General features: G+C 45.4%; 1 protein-coding gene across 2 annotated transcripts in view; it reads right to left on the bottom strand.

Annotated features, from left to right (window-relative positions):
- Positions 1–2,773: 2,773 nt before the first annotated feature.
- LOC123993746 (cationic amino acid transporter 2-like) overlaps positions 2,774–20,583 on the bottom strand; it is a 34,036-nt gene continuing 16,226 nt past the window's right edge. For both annotated transcript variants that reach the window (XM_046296194.1, XM_046296195.1), the window contains exons 5-14: positions 18,738–18,893; positions 18,298–18,463; positions 15,847–15,983; positions 15,315–15,537; positions 8,003–8,139; positions 7,103–7,205; positions 6,873–7,006; positions 5,165–5,331; positions 3,701–3,809; positions 2,774–3,034 (exon numbers count right to left, since the gene is read on the bottom strand). In XM_046296194.1, coding sequence (XP_046152150.1) covers positions 2,904–3,034; positions 3,701–3,809; positions 5,165–5,331; positions 6,873–7,006; positions 7,103–7,205; positions 8,003–8,139; positions 15,315–15,537; positions 15,847–15,983; positions 18,298–18,463; positions 18,738–18,893 — 1,463 coding nt within the window. In that variant the 3' untranslated portion in view covers positions 2,774–2,903. The remainder of the gene's footprint in view (positions 3,035–3,700; positions 3,810–5,164; positions 5,332–6,872; positions 7,007–7,102; positions 7,206–8,002; positions 8,140–15,314; positions 15,538–15,846; positions 15,984–18,297; positions 18,464–18,737; positions 18,894–20,583) is intronic.

Here is a 20,583-nt window from a genome sequence, read left to right as displayed (position 1 = left end):
CTGTCCTGTGTTGTCCTGTCCTGTGTTGTCCTGTCCTGTTTTGTCCTGTCCTGTCCTGTGTTGTCCTGTCCTGTGTTGTCCTGTCCTGTGTTGTCCTGTCCTGTGTTGTCCTGTCCTGTCCTGTCCTGTGTTGTCCTGTCCTGTGTTGTCCTGTCCTGTTTTTTCCTGTCCTGTCCTGTCCTGTGTTGTGTTGTCCTGTGTTGTCCTGTGTTGTCCTGTGTTGTGTTGTCCTGTGTTGTCCTGTGTTGTCCTGTGTTGTCCTGTGTTGTCCTGTCCTGTGTTGTCCTGTCCTGTGTTGTGTTGTCCTGTGTTGTCCTGTGTTGACATGTCCTGTGTTGTGTTGTCCTGTGTTGTCCTGTGTTGACATGTGTTGTCCTGTGTTGTCCTGTGTTGTCCTGTGTTGTGTTGTCCTGTGTTGACATGTCCTGTGTTGTGTTGTCCTGTGTTGTCCTGTGTTGTCCTGTGCTGTCCTGTGTTGTGTTGTCCTGTGTTGACATGTCCTGTGTTGTGTTGTCCTGTGTTGTCCTGTGTTGTCCTGTGTTGTCCTGTGCTGTCCTGTGTTGTGTTGTCCTGTGTTGTCCTGTGTTGTCCTGTCCTGTGTTGTCCTGTCCTGTGTTGTGTTGTCCTGTGTTGTCCTGTGTTGTCCTGTGTTGACATGTCCTGTGTTGACATGTCCTGTGTTGTGTTGTCCTGTGTTGACATGTCCTGTGTTGTGTTGTCCTGTGCTGTCCTGTGTTGTCCTGTGTTGTCCTGTGTTGACATGTCCTGTGTTGTGTTGTCACGTGTTGACATGTCCTGTGTTGTCCTGTCCTGTGTTGTGTTGTCCTGTGTTGTCCTGTCCTGTGTTGTGTTGTCCTGTGTTGTCCTGTGTTGTCCTGTGTTGTCCTATGTTGTGTTGTCCTGTGTTGTCCTGTGTTGTCCTGTGTTGTCCTGTGTTGTCCTGTCCTGTGTTGTCCTGTTTTGTCCTGTGTTGTCCTGTCCTGTGTTGTCATGTCCTGTGTTGTCCTGTCCTGTTTTGTCCTGTGTTGTCCTGTGTTGTCCTGTGTTGTCCTGTCCTGTGTTGTCCTGTGTTGTCCTGTCCTGTGTTGTCCTGTGTTGTCCTGTCCTGTGTTGTCCTGTGTTGTCCTGTCCTGTGTTGTCCTGTCCTGTGTTGTCCTGTCCTGTGTTGTCCTGTGTTGTCCTGTCCTGTGTTGTCCTGTCCTGTGTTGTCCTGTCCTGTCCTGTCCTGTGTTGTCCTGTCCTGTGTTGTCCTGTCCTGTTTTGTCCTGTCCTGTCCTGTCCTGTGTTGTGTTGTCCTGTGTTGTCCTGTGTTGTCCTGTGTTGTGTTGTCCTGTGTTGTGTTGTCCTGTGTTGTCCTGTCCTGTGTTGTCCTGTCCTGTGTTGTCCTGTCCTGTCCTGTGTTGTCCTGTCCTGTGTTGTCCTGTCCTGTTTTGTCCTGTCCTGTCCTGTCCTGTGTTGTGTTGTCCTGTGTTGTCCTGTGTTGTCCTGTGTTGTGTTGTCCTGTGTTGTGTTGTCCTGTGTTGTCCTGTGTTGTCCTGTGTTGTCCTGTCCTGTGTTGTCCTGTCCTGTGTTGTGTTGTCCTGTGTTGTCCTGTGTTGACATGTCCTGTGTTGTGTTGTCCTGTGTTGTCCTGTGTTGACATGTGTTGTCCTGTGTTGTCCTGTGTTGTCCTGTGTTGTGTTGTCCTGTGTTGACATGTCTTGTGTTGTGTTGTCCTGTGTTGTCCTGTGTTGTCCTGAGCTGTCCTGTGTTGTGTTGTCCTGTGTTGACATGTCCTGTGTTGTGTTGTCCTGTGTTGTCCTGTGTTGTCCTGTGTTGTCCTGTGCTGTCCTGTGTTGTGTTGTCCTGTGTTGTCCTGTGTTGTCCTGTCCTGTGTTGTCCTGTCCTGTGTTGTGTTGTCCTGTGTTGTCCTGTGTTGTCCTGTGTTGACATGTCCTGTGTTGACATGTCCTGTGTTGTGTTGTCCTGTGTTGACATGTCCTGTGTTGTGTTGTCCTGTGCTGTCCTGTGTTGTCCTGTGTTGTCCTGTGTTGACATGTCCTGTGTTGTGTTGTCACGTGTTGACATGTCCTGTGTTGTCCTGTCCTGTGTTGTGTTGTCCTGTGTTGTCCTGTCCTGTGTTGTGTTGTCCTGTGTTGTCCTGTGTTGTCCTGTGTTGTCCTATGTTGTGTTGTCCTGTGTTGTCCTGTGTTGTCCTGTGTTGTCCTGTGTTGTCCTGTCCTGTGTTGTCCTGTTTTGTCCTGTGTTGTCCTGTCCTGTGTTGTCATGTCCTGTGTTGTCCTGTCCTGTTTTGTCCTGTGTTGTCCTGTGTTGTCCTGTGTTGTCCTGTGTTGTCCTGTCCTGTGTTGTCCTGTGTTGTCCTGTCCTGTGTTGTCCTGTCCTGTGTTGTCCTGTGTTGTCCTGTCCTGTGTTGTCCTGTGTTGTCCTGTCCTGTGTTGTCCTGTCCTGTGTTGTCCTGTGTTGTCCTGTCCTGTGTTGTCCTGTGTTGTCCTGTCCTGTGTTGTCCTGTGTTGTCCTGTCCTGTGTTGTCCTGTGTTGTCATGTCCTGTGTTGTCCTGTCCTGTGTTGTCCTGTCCTGTGTTGTCCTGTCCTGTTTTGTCCTGTCCTGTCCTGTCCTGTCCTGTGTTGTCCTGTCCTGTGTTGTCCTGTCCTGTGTTGTCCTGTCCTGTGTTGTCCTGTCCTGTCCTGTCCTGTGTTGTCCTGTCCTGTGTTGTCCTGTCCTGTTTTGTCCTGTCCTGTCCTGTCCTGTTTTGTCCTGTCCTGTCCTGTCCTGTTTGTCCTGTCCTGTGTTGTCCTGTCCTGTCCTGTGTTGTCCTGTCCTGTCCTGTCCTGTCCTGTTTTGTCCTGTCCTGTCCTGTCCTGTTTTGTCCTGTCCTGTCCTGTCCTGTCCTTTCCACTCAGCCTCAGAACTTCTCTTCTTTGACAGCCTCCTTTTCCATCACACCGCTGATGGTCTCAATCTTTACCTGGCTGGTCTGGTTCCTCTGTTTCTGAACACTGTTACGGATCCCATAACCAAAGTAGATGAGGAACCCTACAGAGAGACAGAGAGAGGGAGGGAGAGAGAGAGAGAGAGAGAGAGAGAGAGAGAGAGAGAGAGAGAGAGAGAGAGAGAGAGAGAGAGAGAGAGAGAGAGAGAGAGAGAGACAGAGAGAGACAGAGAGACATAGCGAGACAGAGAGAGAGAGAGAGAGACACAGAGAGAGAGAGACAGAGACAGAGACAGAGACAGAGACAGAGAGAGTGAGAGAGAGAGAGTCAGAGCGAGACAGAGAGAGCGAGACAGAGAGAGACAGAGCGAGAGAGAGAGAGAGAGAGAGAGAGAGAGAGAGAGAGAGAGAGAGAGAGAGAGAGAGAGAGAGAGAGAGAGAGAGAGAGAGAGACAGAGCGAGACAGAGATAGAGACAGAGAGACAGAGCGAGACAAGGAGAGAGAGAGACACAGAGAGAGAGAGACAGAGACAGAGACAGAGACAGAGAGAGAGACAGAGAGAGTGAGACAGAGAGACGGTAGAAGATCAGAGTTTACAATCTAAAAACAGAGAGCACAGAGACCCTCAACTCTCCAACCTATAACCTCCAACTGACTTTAGACAACCCACACTCCTAATGATATAGGGTCAGTCTATCCCTAGCAACCTCTCAGTTTAGTGCGAGTGGCATGTATAATTGTGTAGAGAAGTGTCGGGTAGAATACTTACCTACAGCCATCCAGATGGCGTATCTCATCCAGGTGTCTCCTCCTAACTGGACCATCAGGTAGACGTTGACGAATACACTAACTACCGGCAGCACGGGCAGGAAGGGCACCTGGGAGCAGACAGCAGGGGGTAAGAGAACTCTACTGTAATGTCAACATAAAGACACAAACGACGTACCACACAGGGTCCCGGGCCCAAAGATAAACGTTCTGTAGTTCAAATAAATTGGGGTTGAGTCATTATTACGATCTGTTAGGCTGCATCTGATAATGGTTGATACTTATTGTGAATCAGTGGTGTTTCAATAGCCTGTGATAACGTCCTCTAATCAGCAATGTTTCAATAGCCTGTGATAATGTCCTCTAATCAGCGATGTTTCAATAGCCTGTGATAATGTCCTCTAATCAGGGATGTTTCGATAGCCTGTGATAATGTCCTCTAATCAGCGATGTTTGAATAGCCTGTGATAATGTCCTCTAATCAGCGATGTTTCAATAGCCTGTGATAATGTCCTCTAATCAGCGATGTTTCAATAGCCTGTGATAATGTCCTCTAATCAGCGGTGTTTCAATAGCCTGTGATAATGTCCTCTAATGAGCGATGTTTCAATAGCCTGTGATAATGTCCTCTAATCAGCGATGTTTGAATAGCCTGTGATAATGTCCTCTAATCAGCGATGTTTCAATAGCCTGTGATAATGTCCTCTAATCAGCGATGTTTGAATAGCCTGTGATAATGTCCTCTAATCAGCGATGTTTCAATAGCCTGTGATAATGTCCTCTAATCAGCGATGTTTCAATAGCCTGTGATAATGTCCTCTAATCAGCGGTGTTTCAATAGCCTGTGATAATGTCCTCTAATCAGCGATGTTTCAATAGCCTGTGATAATGTCCTCTAATCAGCGGTGTTTCAATAGCCTGTGATAATGTCCTCTAATCAGGGATGTTTCAATAGCCTGTGATAATGTCCTCTAATCAGCGGTGTTTCAATAGCCTGTGATAATGTCCTCTAATCAGCGATGTTTCAATAGCCTGTGATAATGTCCTCTAATCAGCGGTGTTTCAATAGCCTGTGATAATGTCCTCTAATCAGCGATGTTTCAATAGCCTGTGATAATGTCCTCTAATCAGCGGTGTTTCAATAGCCTGTGATAATGTCCTCTAATCAGCGATGTTTCAATAGCCTGTGATAATGTCCTCTAATCAGCGGTGTTTCAATAGCCTGTGATAATGTCCTCTAATCAGGGATGTTTCAATAGCCTGTGATAATGTCCTCTAATCAGCGGTGTTTCAATAGCCTGTGATAATGTCCTCTAATCAGCGATGTTTCAATAGCCTGTGATAATGTCCTCTAATCAGCGGTGTTTCAATAGCCTGTGATAATGTCCTCTAATCAGCGATGTTTCAATAGCCTGTGATAACATCCTGTATATGCAGGTGTCCATCTTCCCACAATGCTCCTCACCATGAAAGCAGCCTTGGCTTGGTTCTGTGGATGCCTCCAGATGACGATGACGAGGACCAGCAGGATGAAGGCTACGATGGACACACACACCATGCTCCAGATCTCCTGCCGCTGTATAGCGTCTATCGCTTGGGTCAGCAGGATGCACAGACCGCATACACACACCACTGGAGAGAGAGAGAGAGAGAGAGAGAGAGAGAGAGAGAGAGAGAGAGAGAGAGAGAGAGAGAGAGAGAGAGAGAGAGAGAGGGGAAGGGGTGAGGGAAGAACAACTGAACAGAGAGAGAGAGGAAGAGGGTGAGAGAAGAACAACTGAACAGAGAGAGAGGAAGAGGGTGAGAGAAGAACAACTGAACAGAGAGAGAGGGGAAGAGGGTGAGAGAAGAACAGCTGAACAGAGAGAGAGGAAGAGGGTGAGAGAAGAACAACTGAACAGAGAGAGAGGAAGGGGTGAGGGAAGAACAACTGAACAGAGAGAGAGGAAGAGGGTGAGAGAAGAACAACTGAACAGAGAGAGAGAGGAAGAGGGTGAGAGAAGAACAACTTAACAGAGAGAGAGGAAGAGGGTGAGAGAAGAACAACTGAACAGAGAGAGAGGAAGAGGGTGAGAGAAGAACAACTGAACAGAGAGAGAGAGGAAGAGGGTGAGAGAAGAACAACTGAACAGAGAGAGAGGAAGAGGGTGAGAGAAGAACAACTGAACAGAGAGAGAGGAAGGGGTGAGGGAAGAACAACTGAACAGAGAGAGAGAGGAAGAGGGTGAGAGAAGAACAACTGAACAGAGAGAGAGGAAGAGGGTGAGAGAAGAACAACTGAACAGAGAGAGAGGAAGAGGGTGAGAGAAGAACAACTGAACAGAGAGAGAGGAAGAGGGTGAGAGAAGAACAACTGAACAGAGAGAGAGAGGAAGAGGGTGAGAGAAGAACAACTGAACAGAGAGAGAGAGGAAGAGGGTGAGAGAAGAACAACTGAACAGAGAGAGAGAGGAAGAGGGTGAGAGAAGAACAACTGAACAGAGAGAGAGAGGAAGAGGGTGAGAGAAGAACAACTGAACAGAGAGAGAGAGAGGAAGAGGGTGAGAGAAGAACAACTGAACAGAGAGAGAGAGGAAGGGGTGAGGGAAGAACAACTGAACAGAGAGAGAGGAAGAGGGTGAGAGAAGAACAACTGAACAGAGAGAGACAGGAAAAGGGTGAGAGAAGAACAACTGAACAGAGAGAGACAGGAAAAGGGTGAGAGAAGAACAACTGAACAGAGAGAGAGGAAGAGGGTGAGAGAAGAACAACTGAACAGAGAGAGAGGAAGAGGGTGAGAGAAGAACAACTGAACAGAAAGAGAGGAAGAGGGTGAGAGAAGAACAACTGAACAGAGAGAGAGGAAGAGGGTGAGAGAAGAACAACTGAACAGAGAGAGGAAGAGGGTGAGAGAAGAACAACTGAACAGAGAGAGAGAGGAAGAGGGTGAGAGAAGAACAACTGAACAGAGAGAGAGGAAGAGGGTGAGAGAAGAACAACTGAACAGAGAGAGGAAGAGGGTGAGAGAAGAACAACTGAACAGAGAGAGAGGAATACTTCCTAATGTCACACCTCAGATACCCCAGCACCTTTACAATGTAGACCATCTTTGAATAATATTATTTGTCATTGTTATAAGTGGAAACTTTAAATACAGGCGTATTGGAGATTTCTTGTCAAACTGTTTTTCGTACCAGACAGTACAGTCAAACCTGTGACTGTTTTCGAGGTGCCCGATGTTGGGAATGATGGCGGTTTGAGACAACCAGACTTGGTGCTTAATTCAAGGATCTGTAGATCTGAGTCGTCTGATTGGGTCTCTTGGTACCTAGATGTTATAAAGTCAACTTAGTAACGTTTATTTTTGCAAAATCAATACAGAGGACTGCTATTCATCTAAGTTTAGATATTGGGAAATACTCACCTGAGTATAAGAATGCATATAGCCACAAGTGTGTAGGCAAAGAGTGTCCCAATTGACATCATGTCAACCAAAGCTTTCAGATCAAACACCAGGGCCATTATCGCTGGAAAGGAAAACAAACAAGCATTCAAGTATTTACCATAGATAAATCATCACACAAAATATATCATAAAGCCAAACACAACAATCTCTTTATATCTCTAAAAGATCGAGAGAGAAAGAGAGAGAGAGATAGAGAGGGTTGGGGTGTTACCTGCTATGACCCCGGAGGAGAGGGTAGAGAGAGATAGAGAGGGTAGAGAGAGATAGAGAGGGTAGAGAGAGAGATAGAGAGGGTAGAGAGAGATAGAGAGAGATAGAGAGGGTAGAGAGAGATAGAGAGAGAGAGGGTTGGGATGTTACCTGCTATGACCCCGGAGGAGAGGGTAGAGAGAGAGAGATAGAGAGGGATGGGGTGTTACCTGCTACGACCCCGGAGGAGAGGGTAGAGAGAGATAGAGAGGGTTGGGGTGTTACCTGCTACGACCCGGAGGAGAGGGTAGAGAGAGATAGAGAGGGTTGGGGTGTTACCTGCTACGACCCCGGAGGAGAGGGTAGAGAGAGATATAGAGAGGGTTGGGGTGTTACCTGCTATGACCCCGGAGGAGAGGGTAGAGAGAGAGATATAGAGAGAGAGATAGAGATAGAGAGGGATGGGGTGTTACCTGCTATGACCCCGGAGGAGAGGGTAGAGAGAGAGAGAGAGAGAGAGAGAGAGAGAGAGAGAGAGAGAGAGAGAGAGAGAGAGAGAGAGAGAGAGAGAGAGAGAGAGAGAGAGAGAGAGAGAGAGAGGGTTGGGGTGTTACCTGCTGTGACCCCGGAGGAGAGGGTAGAGAGAGATAGAGAGGGATGGGGTGTTACCTGCTACGACCCCGGAGGAGATGGTAGCGATGACAGGACTTTGTCTGGCGCTGACCTTACTGAGGGGCTTGAAGAGGAGACCGTCTCTGGCCATAGCAAACAGCACGCGGGGCATAGGGAACATGGAACCCAACAGACTGTACAGGAGACAGACAGACACAGAGAGCCATCAGACATGTTACAGTAACAGGTCAAGGAACATGGAACCCACCAGACTGTACAGTCGTGGCCAAAAGTTTTGAGAATGACAGAAATATACATTTTCACAAGGTCTGCTGCCTCAGTTTGTATGATGGTAATTTGCATATACTCCAGAATGTTATGAAGAGTGATCAGATGAATTGCAATTAATTGCAAAGTCCCTCTTTGCCATGAATAAATGAACTGAATCCCCCAATAACATTTCCACTGCATTTCAGCCCTGCCACAAAAGGACCAGCTGACATCATGTCAGTGATTCTTTCGTTAACACAGGTGTGAGTGTTGACGAGGACAAGGTTGGAGATCAAATCAAATCAAATCAAATCAAATTTATTTATATAGCCCTTCGTACATCAGCTGATATCTCAAAGTGCTGTACAGAAACCCAGCCTAAAACCCCAAACAGCAAACAATGCAGGTGTAAAAGCACGGTGGCTAGGAAAAACTCCCTAGAAAGGCCAAAACCTAGGAAGAAACCTAGAGAGGAACCGGGCTATGTGGGGTGGCCAGTCCTCTTCTGGCTGTGCCGGGTAGAGATTATAACAGAAAATGACCAAGATGTTCAAATGTTCATAAATGACCAGCATGGTCAAATAATAATAAGGCAGAACAGTTGAAACTGGAGCAGCAGCACAGTCAGGTGGACTGGGGACAGCAAGGAGCCATCATGTCAGGTAGTCCTGGGGCACGGTCCTAGGGCTCAGGTCCTCCGAGAGAGAGAAAGAAAGAGAGAATTAGAGAGAGCATATGTGGGGTGGCCAGTCCTCTTCTGGCTGTGCCGGGTGGAGATTATAACAGAACGTGGCCAAGATGTTCAAATGTTCATAAATGACCAGCATGGTTGAATAATAGTAAGGCAGAACAGTTGAAACTGGAGCAGGAGCATGGCCAGGTGGACTGGGGACAGCAAGGAGTCCTCATGTCAGGTAGTCCTGGGACATGGTCCTAGGGCCCAGGCCAGTTGAAACTGGAGCAGCAGCATGGCCAGGTGGACTGGGGACAGCAAGGAGTCATCATGTCAGGTAGTCCTGGGGCATGGTTCTAGGGCTCAGGTCCTCCGAGAGAGAGAAAGAAGGAGAGAAGGAGAGAATTAGAGAACGCACACTTAGATTTACACAGGACACCGAATAGGACAGGAGAAGTACTCCAGATAAACAAACTGACCCTAGCCCCCCGACACATAAACTACTGCAGCATAAATACTGGAGGCTGAGACAGGAGGGGTCAGGAGACACTGTGGCCCCATCCGAGGACACCCCGGACAGGGCCAAACAGGAAGGATATAACCCCACCCACTTTGCCAAAGCACAGCCCCCACACCACTAGAGGGAAATCTACAACCACCAACTTACCATCCTGAGACAAGGCCGAGTATAGCCCACACAGATCTCCGACACGGTACAACCCAAAGGGGGGAAACCCAGACAGGCCGACCACAACAGTGAATCAACCCACCCAGGTGACGCACCCCCCCAGGGACGGCACGAGAGAGCCCCAGCAAGCCAGTGACTCAGCCCCGTAACAGGGTTAGAGGCAGAGAATCCCAGTGGAAAAAGGGGAACCGGCCAGGCAGAGACAGCAAGGGCGGTTCGTTGCTCCAGAGCCTTTCCGTTCACCTTCCCACTCCTGGGCCAGACTACACTCAATCATATGACCCACTGAAGAGATGAGTCTTCAGTAAAGACTTAAAGGTTGAGACCGAGTTTGCGTCTCTGACATGGGTAGGCAGACCGTTCCATAAAAATGGAGCTCTATAGGAGAAAGCCCTGCCTCCAGCTGTTTGCTTAGAAATTCTAGGGACAATTAGGAGGCCTGCGTCTTGTGACCGTAGCGTACGTATAGGTATGTACGGCAGGACCAAATCAGAGAGGTAGGTAGGAGCAAGCCCATGTAATGCTTTGTAGGTTAGCAGTAAAACCTTGAAATCAGCCCTTGCTTTGACAGGAAGCCAGTGTAGAGAGGCTAGCACTGGAGTAATATGATCAAATTTTTTGGTTCTAGTCAGGATTCTAGCAGCCGTATTTAGCACTAACTGAAGTTTATTTAGTGCTTTATCCGGGTAGCCGGAAAATAGAGCATTGCAGTAGTCTAACCTAGAAGTGACAAAAGCATGGATTAATTTTTCTGCATCATTTTTGGACAGAAAGTTTCTGATTTTTGCAATGTTACGTAGATGGAAAAAAGCTGTCCTCGAAATGGTCTTGATATGTTCTTCAAAAGAGAGATCAGGGTCCAGAGTAACGCCGAGGTCCTTCACAGTTTTATTTGAGACGACTGTACAACCATTAAGATTAATTGTCAGATTCAACAGAAGATCTCTTTGTTTCTTGGGACCTAGAACAAGCATCTCTGTTTTGTCCGAGTTTAATAGTAGAAAGTTTGCAGCCATCCACTTCCTTATGTCTGAAACACATGCTTCTAGCGAGGGCAATTTTGGTGCTTCACCGTGTTTCATTGAAATGTACAGCTGTGTGTCATCCGCATAGCAGTGAAAGTTTACATTATGTTTTCGAATAACATCCCCAAGAGGTAAAATATATAGTGAAAACAATAGTGGTCCTAAAACAGAACCTTGAGGAACACCGAAATGTACAGTTGATTTGTCAGAGGACAAACCATTCACAGAGACAAACTGATATCTTTCCGACAGATAAGACCTAAACCAGGCCAGAACATGTCCGTGTAGACCAATTTGGGTTTCCAATCTCTCCAAAAGAATGTGGTGATCGATGGTATCAAAAGCAGCACTAAGGTCTAGGAGCACGAGGACAGATGCAGAGCCTCGGTCCGATGCCATCAAAATGTCATTTACCACCTTCACAAGTGCCGTCTCAGTGCTATGATGGGGTCTAAAACCAGACTGAAGCATTTCGTATACATTGTTTGTCTTCAGGAAGGCAGTGAGTTGCTGCGCAACAGCCTTCTCTAAAATCTTTGAGAGGAATGGAAGATTTGATATAGGCCGATAGTTTTTTATATTTTCTGGGTCAAGGTTTGGCTTTTTCAAGAGAGGCTTTATTACTGCCACTTTTAGTGAGTTTGGTACACATCCAGTGGATAGAGAGCCGTTTATTATGTTCAACATAGGAGGGCCAAGCACAGGAAGCAGCTCTTTCAGTAGTTTAGTTGGAATAGGGTCCAGTATACAGCTTGAAGGTTTAGAGGCCATGATTATTTTCATCATTGTGTCAAGAGATATAGTACTAAAACACTTGAGCGTCTCTCTTGATCCTAGGTCCTGGCAGAGTTGTGCAGACTCAGGACAACTGAGGTTTGGAGGAATACGCAGGTTTAAAGAGGAGTCCGTAATTTGCTTTCTAATAATCATAATCTTTTCCTCAAAGAAGTTCATGAATTTATCACTGCTAAAGTGCAAGTCATCCTCTCTTGGGGAATGCTGCTTTTTAGTTAGCTTTGCCACAGTATCAAAAAGGAATTTCGGATTGTTCTTATTTTCCTCAATTAAGTTAGAAAAATAGGACGATCGAGCAGCAGTAAGGGCTCTTCGGTACTGCACGGTACCATCCTTCCAAGCTAGTCGGAAGACTTCCAGTTTGGTGTGGCGCCATTTCCGTTCCAATTTTCTGGAAGCTTGCTTCAGAGCTCGGGTATTTTCTGTGTACCATGGAGCTAGTTTCTTATGAGACATTTTTTTAGTTTTTAGGGGTGCAACTGCATCTAGGGTATTGCGCAAGGTTAAATTGAGATCCTCAGTTAGGTGGTTAACGGATTTTTGTCCTCTGGCGTCCTTGGGTAGGCAGAGGGAGTCTGGAAGGGCATCAAGGAATCTTTGTGTTGTCTGTGAATTTATAGCACGACTTTTGATGTTCCTTGGTTGGGGTCTGAGCAGATTATTTGTTGCAATTGCAAACGTAATAAAATGGTGGTCTGATAGTCCAGGATTATGAGGAAAAACATTAAGATCCACAACATTTATTCCATGGGACAAAACTAGGTCCAGCGTATGACTGTGAGAGTGAGTGGGTCCAGAGACATGTTGGACAAAACCCACTGAGTCGATGATGGCTCCAAAAGCCTTTTGGAGTGGGTCTGTGGACTTTTCCATGTGAATATTAAAGTCACCAAAGATTAGAATATTATCTGCAATGACTACAAGGTCTGATAGGAATTCAGGGAACTCAGTGAGAAACGCTGTATATGGCCCAGGAGGCCTGTAAACAGTAGCTATAAAAAGTGATTGAGTAGGCTGCATAGATTTCATGACTAGAAGCTCAAAAGACGAAAACGTCATTTTCTTTTTTTGTAAATTGAAATTTGCTATCGTAAATGTTAGCAACACCTCCGCCTTTGCGGGATGCACGGGGATATGGTCACTAGTGTAGCCAGGAGGTGAGGCCTCATTTAACACAGTAAATTCATCAGGCTTAAGCCATGTTTCAGTCAGGCCAATCACATCAAGATTATGATCAGTGATTAGTTCATTGACTATAATTGCCTTTGAAGTAAGGGATCTAACATTAAGTAGCCCTATTTTGAGATGTGAGGTATCATGATCTCTTTCAGTAATGACAGGAATGGAGGTGGTCTTTATCCTAGTGAGATTGCTAAGGCAAACACCGCCATGTTTAGTTTTGCCCAACCCAGGTCGAGGCACAGACACGGTCTCAATGGTGATAGCTAAGCTGACTACACTAACTATGCTAGTGGCAGACTCCACTATGCTGGCAGGCTGGCTAATAGCCTGCTGCCTGGCCTGCACCCTATTTCATTGTGGAGCTAGAGGAGTTAGAGCCCTGTCTATGTTGGCAGATAAGATGAGAGCACCCCTCCAGCTAGGATGGAGTCCGTCACTCCTCAGCAGGTCAGGCTTGGTCCTGTTTGTGGGCGAGTCCCAGAAAGAGGGCCAATTATCTACAAATTCTATCTTTTGGGAGGGGCAGAAAACAGTTTTCAACCAGCGATTGAGTTGTGAGACTCTGCTGTAGAGCTCATCACCCCCTAACTGGGAGGGGGCCAGAGACAATTACTCGATGCCGACACATCTTTCTAGCTGATATGCACGCAGAAGCTATGTTGCGCTTGGTGATCTCTGACTGTTTCATCCTAACATCGTTGGTGCCGACGTGGATAACAATATCTCTATACTCTCTACACTCGCCAGTTTTAGCTTTAGCCAGCACCATCTTCAGATTAGCCTTAACGTCGGTAGCCCTGCCCCGGGTAAACAGTGTATGATCGCTGGATGATTCGCTTTAAGTCTAATACTGCGGGTAATGGAGTCGCCAATGACTAGAGTTTTCAATTTGTCAGAGCTAATGGTGGGAAGCTTCGGCGTCTCAGACCCCGTAACGGGAGGAGTAGAGACCAGAGAAGACTCGGCCTCTGACACCGACCCGCTGCTTAATGGGGAGAACCGGTTGAAAGTTTCTGTCTGCTGAATGAGCGACACCGGTTGAGCGTTCCTACAGCATTTCCTACCAGAAACCGTGAGAAAGTTGTCCGGCTGCGGGGACTGTGCCAGGGATTTATACTACTATCTGTACTTACTGGTGGCACAGACGCTGTTTCATCCTTTCCTACACTGAAATTACCCTTGCCTAACGATTGCGTCTGAAGCTGGGCTTGCAGTACAGCTATCCTCGCCGTAAGGCGAGCACAGCGGCTGCAATTAGAAGGCATCATGTTAATGTTACTACTTAGCTTCGGCTGTTGGAGGTCCTGACGAATCGTGTCCAGATAAAGCGTCCGGAGTGAAAAAGTCGAGGAAAAAATAAATATATGAACGGTAATTAAAAAAGTGAAACCCGTAAAGTTGTCAGGTAGCAAAATAGGTTGGCAACAAAACGCACAGCAATTTGAAAACAAGCCTGCAAGTTGTGACCGGAAATGACGTCACTCTGTCATGTTGATTCAGTTCGAATAACAGACTGGAAGCTTCAAAAGGAGGGTGGTGCTTGGAATCATTGTTCTTCCTCTGTCAACCATGGTTACCTGCAAGGAAACACTTGCCGTCAACATTGCTTTGCACAAAAAGGGATTCACAGGCAAGGATATTGCTGCCAGTAAGATTGCGCCTAAATCAACCATTTATCGGATCATTAAGAACTTCAAGGAGAGCGGTTCAATTGTTGTGAAGAAGGCTTCAGGGCGCTCAAGAAAGTCCAGCAAGCACCAGATCTGTCTCCTAAAGTTGATTCAGCTGCGGGATCGGGGCACCACCAGTACAGAGCTTGCTCAGGAATGACAGCAAGCAGGTGTGAGTACATCTGCACGCACAGTGAGGCGAAGACTTTTAGAGGATGGCCTGGTGTCAAGAAGGGCAGCAAAGAAGCCACTTCTCTCCAGGAAAAACATCAGGGACAGACTGATATTCTGCAAAAGGTACAGGGATTGGACTGCTGAGGACCTTGCCATAAGGCAAAAGTTATAACTAAGTGGCTTGGGGAACAAAACATCGATATTTTGGGTCCATAGCCAGGAAACTCCCCAGACCTTAATCCCATTGATAACTTGTGGTCAATCCTCAAGAGGCGGGTGGACAAACAAAACCCACAAATTCTGACAAACTCCAATCATTGATTATGCAAGAATGGGCTGCCAGTCAGGATGTGGCCCAGAAGTTAATTGACATCATGCCATCAGTCAGGATGTGGCCCAGAAGTTAATTGACATCATGCTAGAGCGGATTGCAGAGGTCTTGACAAAGAAGGGTCAACAGAGCAAATATTGGCTCTTTGCATCAACTTCGTATAATTGTCAATAAAAGCCTTTGACACGTATGAAATGCTTGTAATTATACTTCAGTATTCCATAGTAACATCTGACAAAAATATATAAAGACAATAAAGCAGCAAACTTTGTGGAAATTAATATTTGTGTCATTCTCAAAACTTTTGGCCACGACTGTACAGGAAACAGATAGACAGACAGACAGACAGACAGACAGACAGACAGACAGACAGACAGACAGACAGACAGACAGACAGACAGACAGACAGACAGACAGACAGACAGACAGACAGACAGACAGACAGACAGACAGACAGACAGACAGACAGACAGACAGACAGAGACAAACCGGTCAACTGACTAACTGTAATGACGCCTGGTGACATCATCGACCAGGGACTTCCCGCGTTCTCCTACTTACCTGGTGGAGAGGGCGCAGAGTGAACCGACAGCCACCACATACTTGGCGGGCCCCCAGCCGATGTGCATGAAGGCCACGGGCAGCGGGCTATTAACATTCAGCAGGTAGTAGGGCATCATCAGAGTGAGGGCTGCCGACACGGCGAAGTAGGCCAGGAAACAAATGAGGAGAGACGCCACGATACCCAGCGGGATGGACTTCTGAGGGTTCTTTACCTCCTCACCTGGAGAGAGACAATGAATGAATTAATTAATTCATGAAGATCTGTCAATACAATCAATCCATCAGTCGATTGGCCAACCAGTTGATCAATCAATCAGCCAATACTGGTCAATTAAGCAAGCAAGGTTTCATCATGTAGAATATTGACTGTTACAGTATGCCTAAGCATTCTGAGTAGAGTATACATTACTAAAGATACTATATGGAAAAAGTTTGGAGAAGCTCCTGGCTTGATCAGTGTTTCTGTAAGATGGAAGTGTTTCTGTATATAGGTTAATGTGTCTGCACATGTTTAGAGATCAAAGATTACTTGTTGTGGCGATGCAGTCGAAGCCTACGAAGGCGTAGAAACAGGTAGCGGCTCCAGCGATTGTCCCGTCGAAACCGTACGGGAAGAACCCTCCAGCCCCATACATACTGGTCACGTTGACTGTAGAGGTTAGGTTCCTGGAGAGGTCACAATACAGGACATATATACTGGTCATGTTGACTGTAGAGGTTAGGTTCCTGGAGAGGTCACAATTCAGGACATATATACTGGTCATGTTGACTGTAGATAGGTTCCAATACAGGACATATATACTGGTCATGTTGACTGTAGAGGTTAGGTTCCTGGAGAGATCACAATACAGGACATACAGTGCCTTGCGAAAGTATTCGGCCCCCTTGAACTTTGCGACCTTTTGCCACATTTCAGGCTTCAAACATAAAGATATAAAACTGTATTTGTTTGTGAAGAATCAAGAACAAGTGGGACACAATCATGAAGTCGAACGACATTTATTGGATATTACAAATTTTTTAACAAATCAAAAACTGAAAAATTGGGCGTGCAAAATTATTCAGCCCCCTTAAGTTAATACTTTGTAGCGCCGCCTTTTGCTGCGATTACAGCTGTAAGTCGCTTGGGGTATGTGTCTATCAGTTTTGCACATCGAGAGACTGAAATTTTTTCCCATTCCTCCTTGCAAAACAGCTCGAGCTCAGTGAGGTTGGATGGAGAGCATTTGTGAACAGCAGTTTTCAGTTCTTTCCACAGATTCTCGATTGGATTCAGGTCTGGACTTTGACTTGGCCATTCTAACACCTGGATATGTTTATTTTTGAACCATTCCATTGTAGATTTTGCTTTATGTTTTGGATCATTGTCTTGTTGGAAGACAAATCTCCGTCCCAGTCTCAGGTCTTTTGCAGACACCATCAGGTTTTCTTCCAGAATGGTCCTGTATTTGGCTCCATCCATCTTCCCATCAATTTTAACCATCTTCCCTGTCCCTGCTGAAGAAAAGCAGGCCCAAACCATGATGCTGCCACCACCATGTTTGACAGTGGGGATGGTGTGTTCAGGGTGATGAGCTGTGTTGCTTTTACGCCAAACATAACGTTTTGCATTGTTGCCAAAAAGTTCAATTTTGGTTTCATCTGACCAGAGCACCTTCTTCCACATGTTTGGTGTGTCTCCCAGGTAGCTTGTGGCAAACTTTAAACGACACTTATCTTTAAGAAATGGGTTTCTTCTTGCCACTCTTCCATAAAGGCCAGATTTGTTGCAATATACAACTGTTTGTTGTCCTATGGACAGATTCTCCCACCTCAGCTGTAGATCTCTGCAGTTCATCCAGAGTGATCATGGGCCTCTTGGCTGCATCTCTGATCAGTCTTCTCCTTGTATGAGCTGAAAGTTTAGAGGGACGTCCAGGTCTTGGTAGATTTGCAGTGGTCTGATACTCCTTCCATTTCAATATTATCGCTTGCACAGTGCTCCTTGGGATGTTTAAAGCTTGGGAAATCTTTTTGTATCCAAATCCGGCTTTAAACTTCTTCACAACAGTATCTCGGACCTGCCTGGTGTGTTCCTTGTTCTTCATGATGCTCTCTGCGCTTTTAACGGACCTCTGAGACTATCACAGTGCAGGTGCATTGATACGGAGACTTGATTACACACAGGTGGATTGTATTTATCATCATTAGTCATTTAGGTCAACATTGGATCATTCAGAGATCCTCACTGAACTTCTGGAGAGAGTTTGCTGCACTGAAAGTAAAGGGGCTGAATAATTTTGCACGCCCAATTTTTCAGTTTTTGATTTGTTAAAAAAAAGTTTGAAATATCCAATAAATGTCGTTCCACTTCATGATTGTGTCCCACTTGTTGTTGATTCTTCACAAAAAAATACAGTTTTATATCTTTATGTTTGAAGCCTGAAATGTGGCAAAAGGTCGCAAAGTTCAAGGGGGCCGAATACTTTCGCAAGGCACTGTATATACTGGTCACGTTGACTGTAGACGTTAGGTTCCTGGAGAAGACCATGTACATATGGTTGCAGAATAGTACCTTTCCAATCTTCTCTGGTTTTCCATAGATCTTGGTTGAAGGATTCACGCTAATATTTCCTGCTAATACCACAGCTATAACATCCTCACACACATGTGCCTGTATAGACATGTGCTCAACATCCACTGCAGTTGCTAGCAAGTTTGGTATGATGGGGCGGCAGAGTAGCCTAGTGGTTAGAGTGTTGTACTAGTAACCATAAGGTTGCAAATTCGAATCCCCGAGCTGACACGGTACAAATTTGTCGTTCTGCCCCTGAACAGGCAGTTAACCCACTATTCCTAGGCCGTCATTGAAAATAAGAATTTGTTCTTAACTGACTTGCCTAGTAAAATAAAGGTAAAATAAAAAATATAAAAAATGATGAAGGATATCTCATGTGTTGTACTCAAACGTTTTGTATTGTAATGAAACATGGTTGCATACTGTAATTCTGCTGTGGCGATGATGAGCTCCTCCTGACTGATCTGCCAGTTACGGATGTCTCCCTTGACGAAGCCCGCTACAATGACAAACAGAAGTACCAGGATGTTGACGGCCGTGAAGATCTTGTTGACTATTGCCGATTCCTGGACGCCGAAGGCCAGCAGACCTTCACAGGATGGAAACATGTGATCATCTACACCATCAACATCATCATCACCAGTACCCGACAGTTTTAACGTCTCTATGTGGTTAAACGAACCAATGATCAATCAGCAGCATCATCATCACCATCATCACCAGTACCCGACAGTTTTAATGCATCATCATCATCACCATCATCTAGTTTTGTGGTTAAACGAACCAATGATCAATGATCAACATCAATCAGTCAGTTTTAATTCAGTTTACCAATGATCAATCAATCATCAGATTCAGTTTACCTGCCAGGAGCATAATGAGTCCAGCAGCAAAGAAGTCTGGGTATTCTGCGAGGCCCGGGAGGTTCATGTTTACGTTTTCTTTGAAGAAGTTCCCCATGGCGTTGCCGATGAGGTCATCAAAGGTTCCGCTCCAAGCCCTCGCCACGCTGGACGTTCCTGACAGGATCATGATGAGAGGAGATTAGCCAATATGATAATGATCAACCAATCAACCCTTTAGACTGGTGGGAATCAGCCTTTTATGGATAGGGCTACGTGTAAATGTTTCTTACAGAACAAATATAAAAAGCACATGCGTAACCATGGTAGCAACTGAAAGGGAACAAGGGAACAAGGGAACAAGTATTAGATCAAAAGGTGAGAGGACACAACAGTTCACCTGACACTAGACTGAATCCAAACATTTCCCTGTTGATTTGATGTGCATTTCACATGTACTGTACTTTATGAAAATACTCTGGATTCATTCAGTAACCTGACTATTCCTGGTAATAGTTTAGTGTAGGTGCAACATAAGACAAAACAAGGGTTTGAGTGAGAGGACGAACTGGAGTCTCCAAATGGGGACACACACACCTCTCCAAAGTGTGCACAGTTTCCTATTTTAATGCACTTTTTATGACTCAAAGAACAGTCTTCAACTATGAAGTGTTTTAAAGAGCTCCCCTAGTGGTGGCTTTGGGGAACTACAGCAAGCAGTCCATTATAAATCATAACCTGGGTCAGGTGGGCATGATTTTGAAGCTTGTTCATGTTCAACATGACTAGATAAGTTATAACATAAGATCTAACATAAGGGCCAATTTCAGAGAAACAGATAGTGATTTTTTGGTGAGCATTGACAGGGGTCATGATGGCCCTTCATGTGTGTGTTGCGCTGTGAATTATCTTCACGATAGACAAAACAGAGGCTCGTTCTGTTCAGAACAACCCAGGGTATTTGATACCATCTCATCTTATAACTCTTGTACATTAAACATCAAATCAAATAAAAAATCAAATCAAATTTGATTTGTCACATGCACATGGTTAGCAGATGTTATTGGTCACATACACATGGTTAGCAGATGTTATTGGTCACATACACATGGTTAGCAGATGTTATTGGTCACATACACATGGTTAGCAGATGTTATTGTGAGTGTAGCGAAATGCTTGTGCTTCTAGTTCCGACAATGCAGAAATATCTAACAAGTAATCTAACAATTCCCCAACAACTACTTAATACACACAGATCTAACAAGTCATCTAACAATTCCCCAACAACTACCTAATACACACAGATCTAACAAGTAATCTAACAATTCCCCAACAACTACCTAATACACACAGATCTAACAAGTAATCTAACAATTCCCCAACAACTACCTAATACACACAGATCTAACAAGTAATCTAACAATTCCCCAACAACTACCTAATACACACAGATCTAACAAGTAATCTAACAATTCCACAACAACTACCTAATACACACAGATCTAACAAGTCATCTAACAATTCCCCAACAACTACCTAATACACACAGATCTAACAAGTCATCTAACAATTCCCCAACAACTACCTAATTCACACAGATCTAACAAGTAATCTAACAATTCCCAACAACTACCTAATACACACAGATCTAACAAGTAATCTAACAATTCCCAACAACTACCTAATACACACAGATCTAACAAGTCATCTAACAATTCCCAACAACTACCTAATACACACAGATCTAACAAGTCATCTAACAATTCCCCAACAACTACCTAATACACACAGATCTAACAAGTAATCTAACAATTCCCCAACAACTACCTAATACACACAGATCTAACAAGTCATCTAACAATTCCCA

The sequence above is a fragment of the Oncorhynchus gorbuscha genome, linkage group LG13 (genome assembly GCF_021184085.1).
Source record: "Oncorhynchus gorbuscha isolate QuinsamMale2020 ecotype Even-year linkage group LG13, OgorEven_v1.0, whole genome shotgun sequence".
Classification (NCBI taxonomy): Eukaryota; Metazoa; Chordata; class Actinopteri; order Salmoniformes; family Salmonidae; genus Oncorhynchus; species Oncorhynchus gorbuscha.
The sequence above is the reverse complement of the archived record's forward strand: the minus strand, read 5'-3'. Positions and strand labels throughout refer to the sequence as shown.